General features: G+C 36.0%; 1 protein-coding gene across 3 annotated transcripts in view; it reads right to left on the bottom strand.

Moving 5' to 3' along the window:
• Positions 1-24,048, bottom strand: part of STXBP4 (syntaxin binding protein 4) — a 165,427-nt gene that overhangs the window by 121,270 nt on the left and 20,109 nt on the right. For all 3 annotated transcript variants that reach the window (XM_059379727.1, XM_059379724.1, XM_059379725.1), the window contains 5 exons: positions 15,673-15,779; positions 15,094-15,313; positions 14,013-14,091; positions 7,788-7,882; positions 412-508 (listed from right to left, as the gene is read on the bottom strand). In XM_059379727.1, the coding sequence (XP_059235710.1) occupies positions 412-508; positions 7,788-7,882; positions 14,013-14,091; positions 15,094-15,313; positions 15,673-15,779 (598 nt within the window). The remainder of the gene's footprint in view (positions 1-411; positions 509-7,787; positions 7,883-14,012; positions 14,092-15,093; positions 15,314-15,672; positions 15,780-24,048) is intronic.

Here is a 24,048-nt window from a genome sequence, read left to right as displayed (position 1 = left end):
AAGAATAATTATATAGCATCATCAAAATATTTATTCTGTCATATTAGCTGGAAAAAAGTATGAAATCTCATAGCAGTAGAATTAGAAGTTTGATATTTTATATTGTTTCTTCTGTTATTTGTGAGAAATGTTTACATTTCTTTACATTACAGTAAATAAGAAACAAAGAAGGATAGAATGAAGGTATTTTTGAGCTGGAAGATTCTAGGAAAGTTGCCTTTCTGCTGACCCAGCCAGGCCAAGTTAATTCTAGACGACATTTTAGGGTACTGACCAAGGAACCTGAAATAGATGTGGTATTTTTTTTCCCCCTCTTTCCTTCTAAAGAAGAAGCACTCTTAATGAAAACAGGTCACCATAACTCTCCCACCAAGCTTCTGTGATGACACAACACGATAAACCTAATATTACCTCCAAAAGACACTGTTCCCTTTGGATCTACTTGCACTTGCTGTCTCAGGGCTTGATGTTGTTCCTTTGTGGGCTGAATTCCAAGATAATCTAGAGCCTGGAAGGAAAAGGACTCATGTGAAGTAATTTTTCAAATCTCTGAAGAATAAAACTTTTCATTGCAACTTTATTTTACAACCCAATGAAAAGAATCAATATCAGGAACAGGGACCAGGATTACATGCCCAGAGAGAGTCGGTTGACTATTTATGGATTAATTTTCTATAAAATATTAGCTTCCCGATTCTAACACCACCTCAATTTTTCATGGTTTGCTTCTTTTCTTTTTTTTTTCTCTTTTTTTGCAAGACTAGCACTTTGGCTGATGCCAAATTTATAAGCATAGCCCTAAAACCAAAATTCAAATTTCTTAGCTTAAAATATGTGATTATGGCAGAAAAAAAATAGCAAGGAAATTCTATTAAATCAGATAAAACATTAATTTCTATGAGTAGCACTACAAAACATACCTGTTCATGTATAGGTAGCCAGGCACAGTGAGAAGAGACAGGAGAAATGGAGATTAGGAAAGAGTCATAGATTCATTCAAGAGTGATTCTAGAGCTTAGCTAAGTATCATCTTCCTGCTACGTCTACACGGTCATAAATATTTACCTTGTGTAACATGGAATAATGGTTAACTTTTGGAGATCTTTCCCTTCAGTTACAAAAATGTTCCAAGCACACAGACATACACAGGAAGACAATAATACAAAGAACATCCATGTACTCAAATACTCATTGGTATTTGCATGAAATTATATATATTTTTAAGAAATAAACATTGCAGACTTGGTTGAAAGCTTTCACTGTTGTTCCTTGGCAGGAACAACTATCCTAAGGTGGGTGTAAGCTTTCTGTCCACGATCTGATACCATTACTACATGTATTCCCTAATGTTATGCTCCTGTGCACTTAAAATTTTATATCAATAGTGTACTATAAACATTATTTATAAATTTATAAATTTGTTCACAAATTATTGTTTTTACCTCCATGTTATGATTCTGTAATTGCTCAATATTCTTATCTGTGAAACTAGTTCACTTAACTTTAAATGGTATGCCACTGTATAAATACAAATTATATATTCTCTGATGGATGGGCTTTTATCATTACTCCAGCTTTAAAATTACAAAACATTATACATATCTCCTTGTATGGCGGTGTGAAAATTTCTCTACAGTATATCCCTAAAAGAGGAAATGCTGAATCATATGTAGTGCGTGTGTGTGTGTGTGTGTGTGTGTGTACATATATATATTGTCAACTTTAGATATTGTAAAATTATTCTCCAAACTGGCTGCAGCAATTTATACACACCACTGGCAATAAGACCTATTTTTCTACATTCTTAAGAACATTTGTTGTTTTCACACTTTAAATTTTGTCAATATGTTGAATATGATTTGGATGCTGTTGAATTCCTTTAGTTACAAGTGAGATTAAACGTCTTTTACATGTTTATTAGCAAAGTTTTTGACTCGTAAATTAATTAGCAATATGTCTTATATTTTTACACAGTTTTGAGAAGTATTTTTTGCTAGTGATTTCTAATTTGGTGATGTTCTCCCAAATATGGAAACAAAAACTGTCTCTAGACATTGCAAAATGTCCCTGAGGGAAGGGAAAAAAAACAAAAACAAACGCTCCTTGAGAACTACTTCTCCAGAGACAAACACTATTATTAATAGTTTGGTGCATAATTTTCTGAAATTGTTCTATGAATATAGACTCTAAATATTCAATATACATAAACTATGTATTTATTTATAATAATTATGCTACACAGTATTATACATTTTAAAAAATTGTCAATAGGGGCGCCTGGGTGGCTCAGTGGGTTAAGCCACTGCCTTCCGCTCAGGTCATGATCCCAGGGTCCTGGGATCGAGTCCCGCATCGGGCTCTCTGCTCAGCAGGGAGCCTGCTTCCTTCTCTCTCTCTCTGCCTGCCTCTCAGTGTACTTGTAATTTCTCTCTGTCAAATAAATAAATAAAATCTTTAAAAAAAAAATTGTCAATATATCATAGCTTTCTGTTCTGCACATTTTTGCATCTTTTGCATACTTTTCAAAACTGGTGTGATAGTGCCTTAACACTCAAGTACATATACTTCAAATTTTGAATGTAAAAAAACATTACAAATTATGCCTCCATCAGAAAGGACGAATACCCAACTTTTGTAGCAACATGGACGGGACTGGAAGAGATTATGCTGAGTGAAATCAGTCAAGGAGAGAGAGTCAATTATCATACGGTTTCACTTATTTGTGGAGCATAACAAATAGCATGGAGGACATGGGGAGTTAGAGAGGAGAAGGGAGTTGAGGGAAATTGGAAGGGGAGGTGAACCATGAGAGACTATGGACTCTGAAAAACAACCTGAGTGTTTTGAAGGGGTGGGTGAGAGGTTGGGGGAACCAAGTAGTGGGTATTAGGGAGGGCACGGATTGCATGGAGCACTGGGTGTGGTGCAAAAACAATGAATACTGTTATGCTGAAAAGAAATAAAAAATTATTTTAAAAAAAGGTCCCTTTTGAACTTCTCCCTAGAGGTAATACATCTTATACATTTGGTTCAATATTCCTGAGTATTTTATTATATAATATTTGGTATCTACTAAAAACAAATATGTAATAGATATACATGTTTTAAAGCAGAGCAATAAAATAAAAATTCCGTGAGTACATTTAAGAATTATAAAACTGCCAATAGGGCTGAATTCATGTCATACTGCTGTCCTACTACACGAGAGGTAACCACTAGTATTGAACTGTGGGATCATCATCCCCATATGACTTATTTTAAGATGCCTGGTCACATACATAGGTATCCCTAATGTGTTGTTTTGTTTTGCTATGTTTTAGCTTCATAAAAATGCTGCAGGTAGTCATAATTCTGAAACTTGTTTTTTTCACCCTACACTATGGTTTCATCATTCATCTGTATATGCTATTTTAACATCAGCACATTCATTTTCATTGATAAATACCTGATTAGATGAATATGTCACAATTTACTCACCCACCCTCCAGCACACTGGGGCTTTCTGCTTACCAGGAATGTTAACAAAGAACATTCTTGTACACGTCTACTCTAGCACCTAGATACAACTTTCTTTAGGGTATATACTCAGGAGAAGTATTGATGGGTCTTTTTTGATTGACTGTAGGGCTTTTTTTTTTTTAAGATTTTATTTATTTATTTGACAGACAGAGATCACAAGTAGGCAGAGACACAGGCAGAGAGAGAGAGAGAAAGCAGGGTCCCCGCTGAGCAGAGAGCCCGATGTGGGGCTTGATCCCAGGACCCCGAGACCAAGACCCGAGCTGAAGGCAGAGGGCTCAACCCACTGAGCCACCCAGCCGCCCCTGATTGTAGGACTTTTAAAAGTATTTTGGATAGCAATATTTTATATTATGTGTATTACAAGTATTTTCTCCCAGTTTGCAGCACAACTTTTTACTTTTTTATATTTACTTTATGGAGTTCTTTATGGACAGTTCCCAGGCATGTTTGCATACCATTATTTCATGTTTTTATAAACATATATAATAGGGTATCTGGGTGGCTCAATCGGTTAAGCATCCAACTCTTGATTTTGGCTTGGGTCATGATCTAGGAGAAGTGAGATAGAGCCCTGTGTTGGGCTCCATGCTGGGTGTAGAGTCTACTTAAGATTCTCTTTCTCCTTTTCCCTCTGTCCCTCCCACTCTTCTTCCAAAAAAAAAAAAAAAAAAAAAAAAGCATATAAATGATAAACTTGAAATTTAAAACAGATTGTCTCTTGGGGAGAGGGAGAGATATATATGATCAAGAAGAAACACAAAGGCAATGTCAAAAACTCTGATTCTTAGCTGGGTGGTGGGTACAGGTGGGTTTGTTTTATTATTCTTTAAACTGTACATATACAGTATAATCATTCTGTGTATGATTGATGTTTTCATGTAAAGAAATAAAAACAATTTTACAAAAGTAATGCAAACACCTGCCACAGAAGGTACGAAATATATGATTATTATTATACTAAGTATAATGGAACTTTATCGAAGTACAATGGAACTTTATCTAGAGCCAAACTTTAGAAATTTACTCTAGATGAAAACAGCATATTGGTGAAGTAAGCTCATAAATTTAAATGGAAAATAATCTATTTTTGGTCAAAAAACAAGTTCTAAAAATTTCTTTAATAAGCAATGTCATCTTTTAACCTTAAGCAAAAATGCAAACTGTTTAATGGACAAATAAAAGTCCTTAACTCTTTCTAATATGAGTCCTTAACTCTTTCTAATGTCTGAATGATGAATTTTAAAAATGTCACTTCTTTACAATATTCATCGCACACTTCCCAACCTAATATAAAGAACAACTCATTAACTGTAATCAGACATGGGGTATGCCATTGCTCACTACAGCTTTCTTCAAATGCTACAGAAATGGCAAGAGCTAAAGTAAATATCAGCAAAATGGCATTTGTATCCCAAAGCATCTTTCTCAGGTACAAAAATACATACACATAGGATGGAAATACAATAATTCTTGGTCTTCAAGCCAACTAATAAACTGTATACCTACTTGCTGTGTTTACCATGCCTACTTGTATGTCTAACATTAGGATTAAATGAGACCCACAGTACTCATAAAAATGCTTTAAAAATATAGCACTGCAAATACCCATGGTGAAATTATTTTAAAATATCTGTATATTAAATCATCCTCAGAGTATTCGTAGGAAGAGGCAATCCATTTTTCAGAAAAGGAATTAATGAATAAGTAGTTTAATATTAGAAATCATTTTCTAGTATATCCTGATACAAAGCTGGTTACTTAGACTGGTGAAACACAGAGAATTTCATGAAGATGATGCCATAAATATATATATATATATATATATATATATATATATATACACATATATGTTTATATATATGTATATATCTTGATAGGTAATTTCCTTTAGCAAATTCTTACTTCTCCGTTTTTCTTAAGAATTGTACTGAGTAGCCTATTTACTTAATAACCACATGATTAGTCAACACCTTTCCTTATGAAATCTTATTGTAACACAAATTTCCTAGATGCTGTATGTAATATATTTATAGAAGATAAAGGAAAAAGACAATTTTATTTCATTTTAAATATTTGATCACATTGGCCTTATCTGTTACTGAACAATAAATATGTTAAAAATATAATAGATAATAAAATTGAATCTGTCTACAAAATAACAACTGAAATAGAAAGACCTATTTTAAAAGGAATGATACAGATATTATTACATTATTATGCAACCAAACAAAAAAGGAAGAGTAGCTTAGCAAATATTTGGGTAGATAGGAGCTAATTTGGATTCTGGAAAAAAAAAAATTCTTATTTAGGAAAATGCCGTTTCATACTCTGAAAACACAGAATGCTCTACTAAATAAAGTCACTAAATATACTTTGAATAAGAAGAAACTGAATTAACACAGAATGTGGGTCGCCTTTGCTATAATACTGGCATTTTATTTTTCCAGAAAAATAATTTTTTTAAGCTAATAGGAGGACCAAAGCCTGGAAATTCTGATTCAACAGTCAAACGACTCAAATTTCTCAGAATCAATACAGATTTCGATGATTTTCATATCTAAGGCAATTAATTAGATTTTTTAAAAAAATCATGTGCTAGGAAAACTTAAATTGAATAAGAAAACAAAGGCAGCCAAGTCAAGTCATTAGCTGGATAACTTCCTCCTTACCCAGAGAAACCGTATTAAATCTGGATGTTTAGAAACGCATATTAAAGCAACATCATTAAAAACAATAACTTCTTTATTTTTTAGATATTTATAGGTGTTTTTACACCTCAAATATACATTAAAAAATGTTAATATTAACTGATTATAAACCTTGGCATTAGTCAGAACTTAACATTTAAGTCACCAATAAAAAGAGAGTACAAGTTAGCAAATGAGATTCAGGATTCTGAAAACCCAAACAAGCTATCTATAAAGTGTCTAATTGGGGCGCCTGGGTGGCTCAGTGGGTTGGGCCGCTGCCTTCGGCTCAGGTCATGATCTCGGGGTCCTGGGATCGAGTCCCGCATTGGGCTCTCTGCTTAGCAGGGAGCCTGCTTCCTCCTCTCTCTCTCTCTCTGCCTGCCTCTCTGCCTACTTGTGATTTCTCTCTGTCAAATAAATAAATAAAAAATCTTAAAAAAAAAAAAGTATCTAATTAATTGGAAAGTTTAATGAGCACAGACCAGGTGCTTAAACAGTAGTAGGTGTACTAGATATCATCATGAAGAAAGTTAATCTTGTTGTCAAAACAAAATACACAAAAGACTGTACAGCACCAAAAAGTGATGTTGTGCTATAGATGTGCAAAATAAGGCAATATTAACCCAAACTATAATAGTTAGCAAAATCTGGACACAGGAGTTGCAATTGAGTTAGCATGTGAACACTGGGCAAGAGTCAAGTTGACTCTGGAAAAGGTATTTGGTACAGGACCATTCAAGCAAAGGTATGAATGTGGGAATAAACGCAATGTGCATTTATTATAGCTGTGCACTTTCAATTCTTCCTAAAATGCATAGGTGTGACTGTGGGAATAAATGCAATGTGTATTTACGGTAGCTGTGCACTTTCACTCTCCCTAAAATGTAAAAAAAAAAAAAAAAAAAAAAATCATTATTCATGAAAAATGACAGGAAAGTAGAGGCTGTGGACCTACAGCACTATATCCAATTTTATATTTAAAAAAAGACATAGCACATTTTTGCTGTGAGCTCCCAGGTCACCTGACAGGAAAAGCTCTAAAACGCTTTTTTACTTTTTACTTCTTCCTTTTTAATCACCTACATTTCTTTGACATACAGAAGCTCTCAATATTTCACTCTCCCCAGGACTAATTTTTGGTGCCTCTTAGTACATTGCTACCAGCTTCTTTATATTTAGTGAGCATCTATTTTGTTCTTTAGGCTTAGTTTCCCTTTGCTTTTTAAAAAGTTGCACTTACTGCTATTACACATATTTGGGCATACATAATTCATTCTCTGTTTCCTTTGATTCGACACTGTAAAACATCACGTTTGCTTTATTCCTACACAGGAGGAAACTGATTAATTTGGTGTCAATTTAGGTTACAAAAGGTTTTATTTCTATTTGGTACTTGTGAGTGGGCTGCTCAACTCAAACATAAATAATTAAAACTCAAACTGCCATTCATTTAATCGCAAAAAAGTAATTCTTCAAGAAAGTAATGGCTCCAGTCCTTCCTTTATCCTCTCAGAGAATGAGAACACTTCCTTACTTCTATTTTATAGAAGAAAAATGGAAATTTAAAGTATTTACCATTTCCAGTTTCTCTGCCTTGAGGCGAACAGAAGGATTTAGGGAAATCTTCTTTCCTTGTGGTCCATAATTATCAGTCCATGCAGGGGCAATATCTAAGAGACAACAGGGTGCACGTTAATTGGAAACTTAATTGGAATAGAACTTTTCATTTGACAGGATGTGTTCTGGGCTCCTGCTGTTCAAAAATAATTCTGGCTAATCAGTTGGCAGTTTTTACTTTTGTTTTCATTATTTTTTTTCTTTAAATCTAAAATGTATCATATAAATCACCCTCACTTGAGCACTAAATGATATAATACAAAAAGAATGGCCAATTATGCCTTAACTCCCATGGAAATATTATTTTAAAAGATAAACATACATCCTACCAGTACCCCATCATCAAAATGCCTTACTAATTGTAAAGTGAAGCCTTTATCTTCCAAAATAAGTAAAATCAAGTTAGGAATTCAAAAATATCATGATATTTCTTTGGCAGAAGTGGTTTTGTTACGGATTCTGAAGGTCCTATGGAAAAACTCCTAAGTGCAAACTGTTTCAAGTTTGCACATAAAGTATGATACAGACTAGGAACTTTTGGAACCCCTTACTTAACATTAAGGTTATATTTCAGGAAGCATAGATGGACTTCCAAGAGTTGAGTTTCATACAACTCTCACCCATTATAATACCTTCTTAATCTATCTACACTGATGATTTAGATGAGCCTTCGTCCTTTTGCATGAATAAGAGATCAGATGCCACAAAGGATTAGACCTTGAAAAATTATTTGTTTTAATATGCCAAAGTATGGAAAAAAAATTCTTGTAATTCATGTCAATCCTTGTATCTAAATTGTCACTATTCTAAATACACTTCTAAATGGTATTTTACTAGTTCTACATAGAAACAAGAGGAAGAGAAAAAACTTTTTGAAATGTCACATCTTTATGCAGTGTTTTAATTTTTTTTTAATTTCTCAGAGCATCTGTCTCTAAGTACAAAATGATTTGCATTCTCTTTCTTAAGAACATAAGAAGCGCATATGAAAATAAATAGTCTTCCTCTAAACCTTTAACACATCCTTAACATTCTATGTAAAATCTTGAATATAGCTTATAGGTGTCAAGATCATAAAAAAAAAAATGGTTACTGACTTTTAGCTTCAAATGGAATCAAACCTTGAGGAAGAATGATTTTAGTATAATAGAATTTTTACATTTCTGATAAAAGCAGCAAAGTCTCTTTTGTCATCATGATACTTAATTGTTAGCCACTAGACAAAAAATAGTATATATGTATATATATGTATTTTTTTCTTTTTTTCTCTTAAGAGAAATTCTGTGCCAAACCTACAGTGTGGCACAAAAGATCAGCATGGAGTAGAGTGGTATAGAAGACCAAAGAGCAGGGAAGTCAAACTTTATTTTTCATTTTTAATGTTTGGATTTGTGAGGCTTGTCAATGACCTTCAGCTTGACGCCTGACCTGCAATTAAGGAATAGGAGCACTACTAGGTGGACCCAAACTAGCCTAATCATGATTTCAGACCAATAATCCTCCTCCTGGGAGTGAATTACCCTGTGCAAGTGTTAAGTATGTGGAAGGGCTGGGGGATGGGAGGGAGACAGAGCAGAATGGAACAGGGAAGAACAGGGACACACACACAGCAACCACACACACTGAGGCATGCATTCTCACTTATGTATTCCTATACATAAGCATAAAAATTTGCCGTCTGTAACAGTGGAAATGACAGCAAATCAGCTCTTATTTATGCTAACTTTGAGCCAGGCAATGCACTAAGTACTTCATAGAGATGAGCTCATTAAGCTTTACGATAGCCATAATGACATAGGTGTCATTATTGCCATCGCAAAGATGGAGAGATCAAGGCCCCAAAAGGTAAAGAAACCAGCCGATGATCACACAGCTAGGAAGTGACCATGTCAGGATTCTAGTCTCTTGTGACTCCCAAAGCCATGATTCCTAAATGTCGTCAGTATCTTTCATCATGTTTTCTCATCTGTAAAGTAGTTAGAATAAAATAGTGCACCTTACAGAAATTGTAAAGGTAAAATATAGAATCAGAGAAAACTACTATGAACACTAGAGAATATTGTTTGTTTGTGTTTAAGTAGGCTCCATGACCAGCCTGGAGCCCAACACGGGGCTTGAACTGGTGACTCTGAGATAAAGACCCGAGCTGAGATTGAGAGTCACACGCTTAACAGACTGAGCCACCCATGCACACTTAGAATATTGTTAATATTAACAAACAGACATATAAACAGGAGATTGAAAGTAAAACTACAGTAACTCCCCCCCGCCCCGCATATTTAACAATATGCAGTCATGGCTTAACAAAATCCCACTTTCTTTCGGCCAACCTTCCCCTAAACCTGTACCTTTGAGCCAAAACCTCAGGAGGATTTGTGCATAAATCCGGCATGCTTTGGTGATTCAGAGGAGCTTGACCTGAAAAGCTGCTCATAGACAGACAGCTTTCCCCATTTGCTGGTGACATCTCTCAATTCTGGCCTCAAGCTCTTGATTTGCTCCTCTCCGGGGGAGTGAGGATTTTCAAAGGATAGCTTATTATTCTCTTGGATCTTCTCTTCTATTCCTCTTTTTAGGGGAAGAAAGGGAATGTTTTAAGAGGGCAGGATCAAAACCATTTGGTTTATACCACGAACCCTCCATGAATATTTTCCCCCATCACTATTTTGTTTCAGTTATAAAACCTTAGTGTGGGAGGATTACAGTTTGTGTTCTGTAAAGTTAAAGTAATGATAATATTTCTTCATGCAATAATTCACTCAATTTTTCAGGAATGTCTGTAGTATGCTTTGAGCTCACCAGTTCATGCATTAGTCAGCTTATAGCAATAGTAAATGACTCTGAGTTCTGAAATAAGACATTTATATAATAGTTTTTTAAAAACATATTCAAGTATTATATGGATTTTTAAAATTCTAACCAGTTTTACACTTTGGAATAATTTTGAGATGGGAACATGGGTAGATTTGCTTCAATTCAGTTTGTTTTTGTTGAGATTAACATTAAAACTTGTTTATATTTTTTGAATAAATACCAAGTGGCTGAAGAAGTTTAGATGTGACAGTTAAGGGTCAAATTTGGGAAAAATCTATAATTAAGTGCTTATAACAGACAAATCACAATGTATGTAAGTTACCTAGAGATAATTTGGAGTTAATTTCCCCCCCCCCAGAAAGATCTGGGCTACTACACTTACATGAAAATAAAAAAATAAGACTACCTCAATGCTAATTCTACCCTAGAAAAGTGTTCAATTTTAACTGTATTTTAATATTTACTTTTCAGAAGGAAAAAATGAAACAAGATAGGATCGGGAGGGAGACAAACCATAGGCGACTCTTAATCTCACAAAACAAACAGCGTTGGAAGGGTAGGGGGGTAGGGAGAGGGGGGTGGGATTATGGACATCGGGGAGGGTATGTGCTATGGTGAGTGCTGTGAAGAGTGTAAGCCTGATGATTCACAGACCTGTACCCCGGGGCTAATAATGCATTATATGTTAATTGAAAAAAAAGAAAGGAAAAAAATTTTACTTTTCATACATCTCACTCAAATATATTTTCATTAAATCATTTTTCTATTATAAAATATAGCACTCTTTCTTTTAGTCACTTATGTGAATTTACCTCATTTTATTCATTATTCTGGAATTTCTTCATTCTAATCAGATCTGCCTCCTAGGATGACCTGGTAGCTAGCTCATCCTTTGTTCTGTGATTTTGCTCCCGGTGGGTCCTTCCCTTAGGAAGATCTCCACCCATCGGTCGATGTTTACCACTTCTTGCACGATCTGGATGATGTCTGATTTTTGCTATGAAATTTCTACATGTTGTGACAAATTCTTTACTATGTACTAATTTGGGGGGCGAGGGGAGGATGCAAAACTGAATTAAAGAATGGGAGCTTTTGTTTCTAGTCTAAAAATATCCCCGAAATATTATCTGAGCTACACTATAGTCAGTGGGTTCTGTAATATTAATAATAACAGCAAAATTTACTGAGCATATGCTATGTCCCAATTACAATGCTAAGTGCCTGATATGCATGATCTCATTTAATATTCATAAAGACCCACGAGGCAACTATTTCAAGGTTACACAGCTAATAAGCTGGAAGCGAAGAAATGAATCTCTACATTGCATTCAGAGCCTGTGCCTTCCCGACACCACACTCTGGCCACTTCTTTCCTTCTCTACTTTGTTCACATCTTTGCACTATCTGGACAAGATAGTATATTCCTTTGAATACAGAAACCACCTGTACCCCGCTCTAGTTAACACAGAATACCGCAAATGGTAGTTATTCAATACAATAAACACATACATATATGTTTTCTAATCTGAAAAATGAAGGTTTTTTTTTTAACCCATGTTTTATTTCACCATAGACTCTTAAGTATCTCATGGAAAACATCCTAATTCCTTCATAATTCCTCCTGAACTATGTTTTCTACATATCTGACGTGCTCGGTAAGTGGTTCTTGAATAAATAAATAAAAGACTGATAGAGGCAATGAGCAGTCCAATGACTTTCAAAATTAAAATCATGTTACATAAATGTATCCTCACCATTGTTCACTTCTTTCATCTATATTTTTTTTCTTCTTCACATATGTTCACAGTTTAAAATAAAAACAATACATCAAGAGAATAGAAATTAATTCCATAAAAGGGATAATACTGGGGCTCCTGGGTGGCTCAGTGGGTTAAAGCCTCTGCCTTCAGCTCAGGTCATGATCCTGGGGTCCTGGGATGGAGCCCTGCATTGGGTTCTCTGCTCAGCAGGGAGCCTGATTCCTTCTCTCTCTCTGCTTGCGCTTCTGCCTACTTGTGACCTCTGTCTGTCAAATAAATAAATAAAATCTTAAAAAAAAAAAAAAAGAATACTAATAAGATTTCTAAGAGTCAAGGAATCCCTCTAAGTAGAAGGGCATTTAATTTATGGCTAGAGATTGCTACCAACCCACTGGTAAATACTGGTCTCCAAATCAGAGGAAAAAACTGTGGAATCCGCTATAAATTCCCAATAAGTGTGGTGCCTGTGTGCTGTGGTCTGAAAGTCTGTGTCCTCCTGAAATGCCTATGTCAAAATCCTAACCCCCAAGGTGATGGTATTCGGAGATGGGGCCTTTGGGAGGGGCTGAGGTCATGAGGGTGAAGCTCTCCTGAATGGGATTAGTATTGTGACTGAAGAGACCCCACAGATCTCCATGTGAGGATACAATGGGAAGTCTGCAACCTGAAAAAGGCTCTCACTGGGACCATGCTAGCACCATGATCCTGGATTTCCAGCCACCAGAACTGTTAGAAATACATGTCTGTTGTTTATAAGCTACCCAGTCTGTGGTATTTTGTCACAGCAGCCCAAATGGACGAAGATACCATGTACTTTATGCTAATTTGTCCTTATTTTGCAATTCTGATCTAGACTAATGCTATTAAAAATTAAGATATACAGGTAACAACTTACATTGGAATTTTTAGACATATGTAATTAACTCTTTCTTTCCTTAAGCATTGGTTTTTGATTGTTGTTGTACTTAATTTTTGGACATAATTTAAAGGGAAAGTTTTTTTCTTGATATTGGAGCTACAAATAGATACTTCACAGTTCGATAAAAAGCAATTTTTCTTATGGGTGGCTCACAGAATTAACATTTTATTGTTTTAAAAATTCAGTAAATCATTTCATGGTAATTATAACTAATAATATTCAATTCATAATACTGATGTTCTTTTTAATTTACATCTATACAATCTCTTCTTAAAAAAACCAAAAACATATTTCATTTCTTAAGCTATGCTCCCATCTATAATTTCTCTGAAAGGTGCATTTAATGAACCTCACCAGTATTTCCCTAAAAGGACAAGGCAACCTAATCTTGATTTAAAGAAGAGTTTACATTATTTGATTTCAACAGTTCATTGATTACTACAGCTTCACAGACACCGTTATGATAATGCATCTTAAAATTTCAACCCTTTGTTCAGGAAAATTTCTAATAAAAGATCTAATCTAACAGGGACCATTGCACAATGCATTCATTTTGCTCTTTTATTCACTGAAGGAAAAAAAGGCATAATGCACTCTTCTTTAAAGTCTATTAAGTCACATTATGTACTCCTCATTGAGAAAGAGTAATTGAAAGAAATAATAATAAAGAGGAATTAAATGTGCATTTACCTGTATTAGACATATCCGTAGGGCTGTTTCCTGAAGAAGTAATTGGAGTCTGTTCTGTTTTCTTGTATCCAGTTTTCATCTATGAAAGAAAAGGAAGAACATAAAATGTCATTTTCTAAAGTAGGTCAAAGACCAGACTAGAAGCTCACGTTAACATAAAAAGAATGGTTTAAGAGATTAAAGCAGTAATCCAAAAAAATGAGATCTCTAAAATTTTGTTATATTTATCTCCAAGCAAAGCACTTCAGAATTAAAGAACAACTGCTTTCAGCTCTACCATGTCCAAGGACAACAAAATATAAGGCTATGCACCTTATCTTTGAAAAGTTATTATAACCCCAAATAAAAAAGTATAAGGGGCTGACAGAAAATCTTACACTCTGTATCTTACTAGCAGGTTCCTGAAACTGAAATTGCCTTTGACAAATTTTATTCCATTGACTGAAAGCCTACCTGAGTTTCCTATTTTGTTTTATAGCTCACATATATTTTAAGAGTACATGCTCTATTTTATAACTTTGATTTTTTTAGGGCCCCGTTGCAATTAGTAATCAATTGTTGATTCTGATGTAGAAACTCCCTCTTTTGGGTGAGTCTACTGGGGTGAACTAGGTATTAGCATGCACACATGAGGGAACCATAGCCACCTACACTGGGTGATTAGGATTAGCCTCATTGTGCAGGAAAAAAAAGCTAAGGAACAAGAAGGAAGACTGACTGTCTTCAGTCAGGCAGGGAACAGAAATAAGAATAAATTAAACCATATTAGAGATTTTCTGAAAATAAATATGACATTCCTAACATAGTTTTGAATGACAACTAGACATATCTCCTCGAGGCCAATCCTGATCATGACTTTCCGGACAAAAGACACACTGACTTGAAAAATTATATTATTGATACAGTATAAAAATATTAAACAGAAAAAAAAAGGAAAGAACTTTCAAGGAAATATAAATCTGTTTAAAACAACTACACTACAAAATTACAATTACAAAATTAAAATTCTATTGCATATAACAAACATAAAAACATACAGGGGATTTATGGACTGCATATATACAGAGAAATGTAAGATTACCTGATTTATCCTAAAAGAAGGTAAAATGGTATCTGTAGTTTGGGGAGTAGATGAGGTCTTTGGAATTAGTGTTTCAGGGGGAGATGGAAGAAGGCTAAATGTTGAGACTTGAGGTCCATATTCTCCGGAAGCTTGTAAAAGAGATGTACAAGATGGATTTCCTGGATGACTGCCATCAGATTTTTGTCTTATGAACGTTATCTCCCAAACAGATTCTGACCTAGCATTAAAAAGAAATCACTTTATGGATATTGTGTAGATACAGTACAGCTGAATTTTAAGATAATGCTTCAATTATTATTAAAATACGCTTGTTTTGGGGGTGCCTAGGTGGTCAGTTAAAGTGGCCGACTCTTGATTTCAGCTCAGGTCACAATCTCAGAGTTGTGAGATCAAGCCCCATGTTGGGTTTTGCTGCTCAGTGAGGAGTCTGCTTGAGATTCTCTCTCTTCCTCTGCCCTCCCCTACCCGGCTCACATGCATGCTCTTTTAGGATCTAAACTATTTAAGCCTCTTAAGTTACTGTTTTTGAGAAGACATGCTAACTAACTTATTCTATTTTATGAATAGGATAGTTACCTCAACTTGGCTCTGGTAATTATGCTTTTTGCTTCTTCAAAGGATACACCAATCATAGATTCCTTGTTTATTGAGACAAGTTGATCTCCTGGCTTCAAACGTCCATCCTAACAAAAGTAGTAATAAATATAAAAAAATTAATAATGATGGTGTTTAAAAAAAAATAGCTGATGCAACTAAACAACAAAAAAAAATTTAGTGAACAGTCTTTTTAAGAAGGAGTAAAAAGAAAATCTTAGACAAAAAAACCTCACTAGCATAAAGTTTTAACTAAAGCCTGGTTTGCTTACATATGGAATGAAATGGAACAGTTTCTGTATATGTGAGCTGAATTTGCACACTAAGGAATCCTGAAGACACACATGAAGACATAGCCAGGTACACCAGGAAAAGACTCATTTTAAAAGGTTGGTACTACAGTGCCTGGGTGGCTCAACTGGTTAAGTGTTTGCCTTTGTCTCAGGTCATAATCTCAGGGTTCTGGGAATGAGCCCCCTGTCAGGCTCCCTGCTCAGTGGGGAGTCTGCTTGTCCCTCTCTTAAGACTTCCCTCTGCCCCTCCCCGCTCTCTTTCTCTCTCCAATAAATAAACAAATCTTAAATAGAAATAAAAACATACTTACTGCTATCTCTCAACACTGAATACGGAGTACACAGGAAGATATATAAATAAATATAAAATATTAATCAAAAAAACTTCATGGAAACATGTTATTTCAAATGCTATGTGTTGGGCTGGCAGAAAGAAAGGGCTACTTAAGATGGCGAAAGTCCCCGCCACAAAACCTGGGCTCAGACAGGAGAACAAAGACCCAAGCAGGAATCTGAAAACCCTCCCAGCCCCGGCTCCCATGTACCAATGGGACCCTGACAAGCGGGAATTTGAGACCCCTCGCCCCGGGCTGCAGTGGACCAATGGGACCCCGACGAGCAGGCGAAATATCCAAATAAGGGAAACTTGCCAAAAGACCCCCGAACTCCCCTCGAGGCCCCTTAAAAGCCCCCTTCTCCCTGCCTTGGGCGCGACTTCCGCCACTCTGTTTTCCAGAGTCGTAGAACCTCACCCAAGGGTGCCCATCTCCTCCCGGCACAACTTTCCTGGCTCCCCTTCTCCTGAGCCCTGAAACTTTGCCGGAGAGTGTTTTTAATAAATCTTGCCTTGCACCCACTTTGCCTGGTGTTGTGTTTATCTCGCCGGAGAAACTTTACACTATGTAAAAGAAACTATGAACTAAATGCACAATGACTCTATGACCCGTCTAAATTACAAACATTATTTTAAAAATTAAGCTGAAAAAGGAAACGATTTTAAAATACATCAAATTTAGAAATTTGTATTTTATAAATATAACTAGGAAAGTGAGAGAACATAACACAATTGCTATATTCACTATATTTTGCTACATAATAGGCTGTATTTTTTCCCTTCCACTGGTTAATGTATGAGGAGTAAAACGCAATTGTAATGCTGGAAAAGACTAAGCAGTATGGAGAGAGCATCCACCATAAGGATCCTACATGTTCAGTGAAATCAAAGAGCTAATTTTGTAAAATTGTGTAAACACAGTTCTGTACTGCTTAGGCCCAAACCTTAGTACAGAGTTCGGTTACGTATGCATTTAAATCAACTCTACCAAGACATACTTAGACACTCACATACATTAGCTTGCAATTTAATATGTGAAATTTTACCTTCGGGACGGTTAACTCAAGGTTAAGATGAAATGGCAGTAAACAAGAGAAACAACCTGTTTCTTTTGCCACAGGCAAAAGGCTAAGGCTAATAATCGGGAAGAATGAACAAAATCCCAGAGTGCTTATTTCCAGGAGGAAGGGTGGGGAATGCGGGGAATGTGCTCAGGAATGCCTCAGTAGCACTTGAGATTTTCCACTTTTTAAATCAAGTGGTGAACGCTAAGCAGATTCATAGGTGTTCATTCTATTATTATGCTTCATTTACATGTGTCAAGTATCACATAAAAATGAAAAGGGGGCACCTGGTTGGCTCAGTTGGTAGAGCACACAACTCTTGATCTCAGGGTTGTGCGTTCAAGTCCTATAGAGGGCATGGAGTCTACTTAAAAAAAAAAAATAAATAAATAAAATAAAATAAAAAAGAGATTCTCCATCTCCCAAAATAAAAAGAGCTCATAATATCTGCCCGAAATTAATTAGGCTGAATCATGTTTGGTTCTATATTCCAAAACTGGTCTTGGAAATAAGAGTCAAATGGAGAAATTTTTAATCTAATTTTAAAATAAGTATATTAACAAATGAGTCAAATGAAAAAAAATGCAATTATTAAATCCAGCTCTAGCCTATTTGGAATCTACAAAGGATCCTAACTAGAATCAGTTTAATAAAGTAGATTACAGCTGAAATTTAATACTACTATTGACTTTTATCACAAAGCCTAGGAGAAAAAGTGGAGAAAATGAAGAAAGCCCTGTTTCACTGGAGCAAAGCATACAAAGGCCATTGACAAGGAAAGAAAGGATTTTTTAGAATCGGGGTGGCAGACAGTAAAAACAGTAAATATTGTCAGGTGACAATTTTTTCAAATGGTAGGAGACTTCAGAAGGCAGTGGACAGATGTGGAAAGAACACAAGGTTTGGCAGCCAGACAGACCCAATACAAACTTGAGCTCTACAACTTGCTAGCTAGATGTTCGTAAACAAACAGAGGAAGAGGAAAGGGGCTGGGGGAGTCACACAGTCTCATCTACAGAACAACATTCAAAACTGTTGGAGGTGGCTCCTGTGTCCATGCCTCTCATACACACCACAGCTGCTATCAGGGTTGCAGAGAAAAAGACTACAGAAAACAGAGGTAGGCAACAGGATTTCGGCAGACCTACTATCTCCTACATCCTCCTTTCCGACGTATTAGCAATACAGCGGGAAAAGCTCTCATGAACACAACATGCATCTTATATTATAGCACACTGATGTCCAGCAGGACAAGGGTCAGAGAAGAAAGGAAGAATAATGCTTTCTGATGGTGGCTTCTGGTGTTCATATATATTTTTTCTTCCTAAAAAGTATTTACAGTGGTGTTTTTTTTTTCTTTGCCTCCTAGAACAAGATCTTAGCTGATCGTGTGAATTTCTGAACCTGTTTAAAAGTCAGAACCTGCAAACTCAAGCAAAGCTATTTCTGTTAGAGTCTGGCATTCAAACCAGTGAGCCCTGCCCCAGTTGGATGAATGTATATGTGAAGATACTAACTTTGGGGACACGCTGAGTCTTCTTCCATACTGTCTGGGTTTGGATACAGCAGTTACTGAGCAACTGTACAACTTTCACATGCCCTCCTTCCACAGGTCAGGGCCTGCGTTCTTTCCCATCAACATCTACAAAAGCGTTAAAAAAGTAATAAAGTACTCATGACCACATCCATGTTTCCGTTGAAAACTACCTGCGCTGTTCACTTATAATGACCATTATATAGTTTTCTAAATAACATGTTACTATAGTACCGTACCATAGACACGGACTGACTCTGATTTAACTAACTCCTTAGTCCTAAATACTAAGGAATGCTCCTGCAAGACTTCTGGTTCCTTTCCCACACTTTCAGAATCTGTCAACTTCTATAGTCTGCCAGTTATTAATCTGCACTTAGGCAAATTGCATAATCTGAGACTTGATTTTCCTAGCTGTAAAGTGGAGATAAATACCTGTCACGCAAGGTTGCTATTAGTAATTAAATAACATACATAAAATCCTAGCACACTGTAGGTGTTAAATAAAAGTGAGTTGAATCAAAACTCCGTGTCTGCTGTAATTCTCACGTTGATAGCAAATTTAGTCCTGTTATTCCTCAAATTAAGAACCTTTAAGGATGCCGAGGTAGATCAGTCAAGTGTCCAGCTCTTGATTTTGACTCAAGTCATGACCTCAGGATCCTGAGATCATGCTCCCTGCTGGGTGTGGAGCCTGCTTAAGATTCTCTCTCTCCCCCTGCCCCTACCCGCCTCCTTCTCTTAAAAAACAGCAAAAACCTTTAATGGCTGTCCATGGGTAAGAAAAGTTGAAATTCCTTAACTTTGCAAACCCTGCACAACAAGCTAGCTGCAACCAACTTTTTCAGCCTTCCTGAAAAAAGCCTCACTTCCCTCCTCAACACATAAATTTTTCATTCGAGTCTCAAAAAATGTTCTTCAAACCAGCCATGGTCTTTAGAACCTTAATGCTTTTACACATCCTAATTCCTGTCTAGAATGCCACCATCAACCCTGCCATTTCTCTGATAAACTCGCACTTAAACTTCACAGCCAAACACAAACATTTTCTCTGCGTTAAGTTTGCCCCACTGCCTGGAAATACTGAATTGTTCCTCTCTCTCTGTTTCAAAAGCAATTTCAACTTACCTCTATTATTACATTTACTTTGTACTGTCCCTATCTGTTTACCTATCTTTTTTCTCCCGTTAGAGCACATTAATCCACCCACTTCCAAAATAACAGCACTGATTATTTCAGTTGGCCAGAACCATGTCCTTTTCATGAGTTTTTCCCGTAGCATAGTGCCGGGTCCAGAGTAAGTCCACAATCAGCTGATCAGGGGCAGGAAACAGTCTGAGGAAATTAAGGTGGCTCTGACAGAAGTAATAATGGCAAAGGAGAGAAGAGAGTGACTTGTAAAGTGAATGCTCTTGGCTGCTACTACTTCTTTCAGCTCCCAACAATGGGACTGGTTTCTTTACACTGTGTCATCCAGAGGCTTCCAGGGATATGCTCAGCATATTCTGAAACCAGACTTCTTCTGAAAGATAAAGATGCCTTACTTCAACCCTTTGTGAACAATGACTAACCATTAGTATCTACAAGCGGTATGATCATTGTCTTTATCTGTAGAGTCTAACCGCCCCCAAAAGTCCTGAATTTATAAAATTTAAAGTGATACTTATAAAATATGCCATTATTTTATGTAGCACTAAAATAAGAAAATGCTAAAAGAAGAAAATGAAACTGATTGTTAAGACTCATCTCATAAAGCTTGTTTGTGTTTTATTATATGTCTTAGAATCAGTTAAATGAAATATAAAATGTAGTATCAGGTTTGAGGAAAAGCTTTTGATTATTGCCTACTTTCCTTACACTAATAGCAGGAAACAAAGAAACAAACAAAAACATTTGAAAACTTCAAAGACATTTCGTGTTCAGAATCTGACACAAAGGGCCAGGGAAGAGAGGTACTTGGTATGGAACCAGATGGTGGCAGTGGAATAGCAAACAAGATTACTAACTTTCAGAAACATGACCGAATGCCCAAGGGGTCATTAATTCATAAATATTAACTGAGCAATTAGTACGTGCCTGGCATCATACTGGAGATGATCGATATTATGAACAAGACTTTTTGTACTTAGGAAACACACTGTCTTGTCGTTCAGACAGACAATAAAACCACCACAGATATGGATGCATGTTTATAAACTGAGACAGGTGATACAAAGAAAAGGGACAGGATCTAGGAGCACATATAGGAGAAAAGATCTGGAATAAACTGGGGGCACAGGAGTGCCTGGGTGGCCTAGTCATTTAAGCGTTTGTCTTCGGCTCAGGTCATGATTTCAGAGTCCTGGGATTGAACCCTGTGTCTGGCTCCCTGCTCAGAGCGGGGTCTGCTTCTCCCTCTCCTGCCTCTCCCCGCCTGCTTGTCCTCTTTCTCTCAAATGAATAAATGAGATCTTAAAAAAAAAAAAAAAAGAATAAAATATACTGAAGGGCACAGAGAACACATTCCTTAGGAATTAGTCTTTCAATAGATATTTGGAAGTCATAGTAGTGGTGCCATGGGTGTGTTCTCAGTCAGAGGGAACTGCAAATGAAAAAGAGTTTTCAGCAACTGAAAGAATGCCATTCTGGAAGTGTAAAGATGGAGAGTCAGAGAATTACAGGGCAGAAGTCACATTATACAGAGCCCTGCAGGCAACTGAGTATTAATATGATAGGCTGGTGGTGGGGAGGGGGATAGGTGTGGTGCACGAGAGCAGGCAAAGCTATTGTGGGGTCTGATAAACTATGTGATGATGGTGGAGGTCGAGGAGACTGATGGGGTTAAGAGATATTTATAGAGTAGAAAAAGGCAACAGCACATGCTAATCAACTGGGTATGGGTATTAAGGGTGAGGAAGTAGTTAGGCTGCTTTCAGGTTTTCTGACTTTATGCACCTGGTAGGTATCACTCACCAAGACTGGGAACTGAAGAAAAGCTCTGCTTGGGAAAAGATGGGCAGACGAAGATGTGGTGTGACTTTTACGAGTCTCGCCTCAGATACAGTGAATTTGAGATGTCTTAAGAAGGTCCAAATGGAAATGCTGACCAAGCAATTGGATATGTGAGAATTAAGCTCAAAGGAGTGTCTCAGCCCAAAGGTTTGGGATTGAACACTGAGGACTTCAGACTGATAAGGGACTGACTGGTGGGGTGGAAGTTTTCATAGTTCCTTAACTCAGTATCAGGCATATTTGTTCTCATTCTATAGGCTTCCTCTAACACTAAGCGCTGGAAGAATCTTTCCTTCCATTTCAACTGGAAAAAAACATGTCAAGATGCCCCAAGTTTTAACTCTGAATATGTTTTTCAAAGAAACATGGTGTTTTGGTTACTGAACCAGTATTGTTTTTTGTTTTGTTTTGTTATGTTTCTGCCATTGGGAAACTTTCACATATGTTTATCCTTCTGAGTTCCAACAGCCCCCTTAATATGTGAAGTTTGGGAATATAAATGTTATATAATCCATCTATAAGACTGGGGACTGCATATATTATTAGCTCTGAAACAATATCATATTAAAATAAAATTAAAGCAAGCAAAAGCAGTCACATGCATTTAAAAAATATAAATATAAAAGTATATAATCTAAAAATATAAAAAAGTATAAAATATTTTAAAAAGTATAGTATAAAGTATAAAATATAAAAATATATAAGTTGCTCAGTTTTGCAACTTAATAAAGATAATCTCATGAGCCTGTGTTTCCTATTTTATGAATACATCTATTACTGCAGAAATTTTGTGCAGATTAGAATATTATTAACATGCCTAACAGTATTTAGAAGCATATGTAAAGTAAATGCTATTATAGTATAGTATAGTAAATGCTATATTACTATTACAGTAATAGTAAATGCTATTATTATTAATAACATTTAAAAATAAAATTGCATTTAGAAGTATATGTACAGTAAATGCTATTATTTACTATTATAGTAATAGTAAATGCTATTATTATTAATAAGAACATTTAAAAATAAAGTTGCATCAGTTTGCATTTGCAGAATAATGTGCACATAACTCTCCATCTTGAGGAAGTACACAAAAATAAGTGTAAGTCTCCTAGAACTTGTACAGGAATTCAGTAAAGTGTCAGGATATAAAATCAATGCACAGAAGTCAGTTGCATTTCTATACACCAACAACAAGACAGAAAAAAGAGAAATTAAGGAGTCAATCCCATTTACAAATGCACCCCAAACCATAAGATACCTAGGAATAAACCTAACCAAAGAGGCAAAGAATCTGTACTCAGAAAACTATAAAGTACTCATGAAAGAAATTGAGGAAGACACCAAGAAATGGAAAAATGTTCCATGCTCATGGATTGGAAGAACAAATATTGTGGAAATGTCTATGCTACCTAAAGCAATCTACACATTTAATGCAATTCCTATCAAAATACCATCAATTTTCTCAAAGAAATGGAACAAATAATCCTAAAATTTATATAGAAACAGAAAAGACCCCAAATAGCCAGAGGAATGTTGAAAAAGAAAGCCAAAGTTGGTGGCATCGCAATTCCAGACTTCAAGCTCTATTACAAAGCTGTCATCATCAAGACAGTATGGGACTGGCACAAAAATAGACACACAGATCAATGGAACAGAATAGAGAGCCCAGAAATGAATCCTCAACTCTATAGTCAAGTAATCTTTGACAAAGCAGGAAAAATATCCAATGGAAAAAAGTCTCTTCAACAAATAGTTTTGGGAAAATTGGACAGCCCCATGCAGAAAAATGAAACTGGACCATTTCCTCACACCGCACATGAAAACAAAACTCAAAATGGATGAAGGACCTCAATGTGAAAAAGGAATCCATCAAAATCCTTGAGGAGAACACAGGCAGCAACCTCTTCGACCTCAGCCGCAGCAACTTCTTCGTAGGAACATCATCAAAGGCAAGGGAAGCAAGGGCAAAAATGAACTACTGGGACTTCATCAAGATCAAAAGCTTTTGCACAGCAAAAGAAACAGTTAACAAAACCAAAAGACAACTGGCAGAATGGGAGAATTGCAAATGACATATCAATAAAGGGCTAGTATCCAAAATCTATAAAGAACTTATCAAACTCAACACCCAAAGAACAA

This window comes from Mustela nigripes, chromosome 16 (genome assembly GCF_022355385.1).
Source record: "Mustela nigripes isolate SB6536 chromosome 16, MUSNIG.SB6536, whole genome shotgun sequence".
NCBI lineage: Eukaryota > Metazoa > Chordata > Mammalia > Carnivora > Mustelidae > Mustela > Mustela nigripes.
This window is presented reverse-complemented; position numbering and strand designations above follow the sequence as displayed.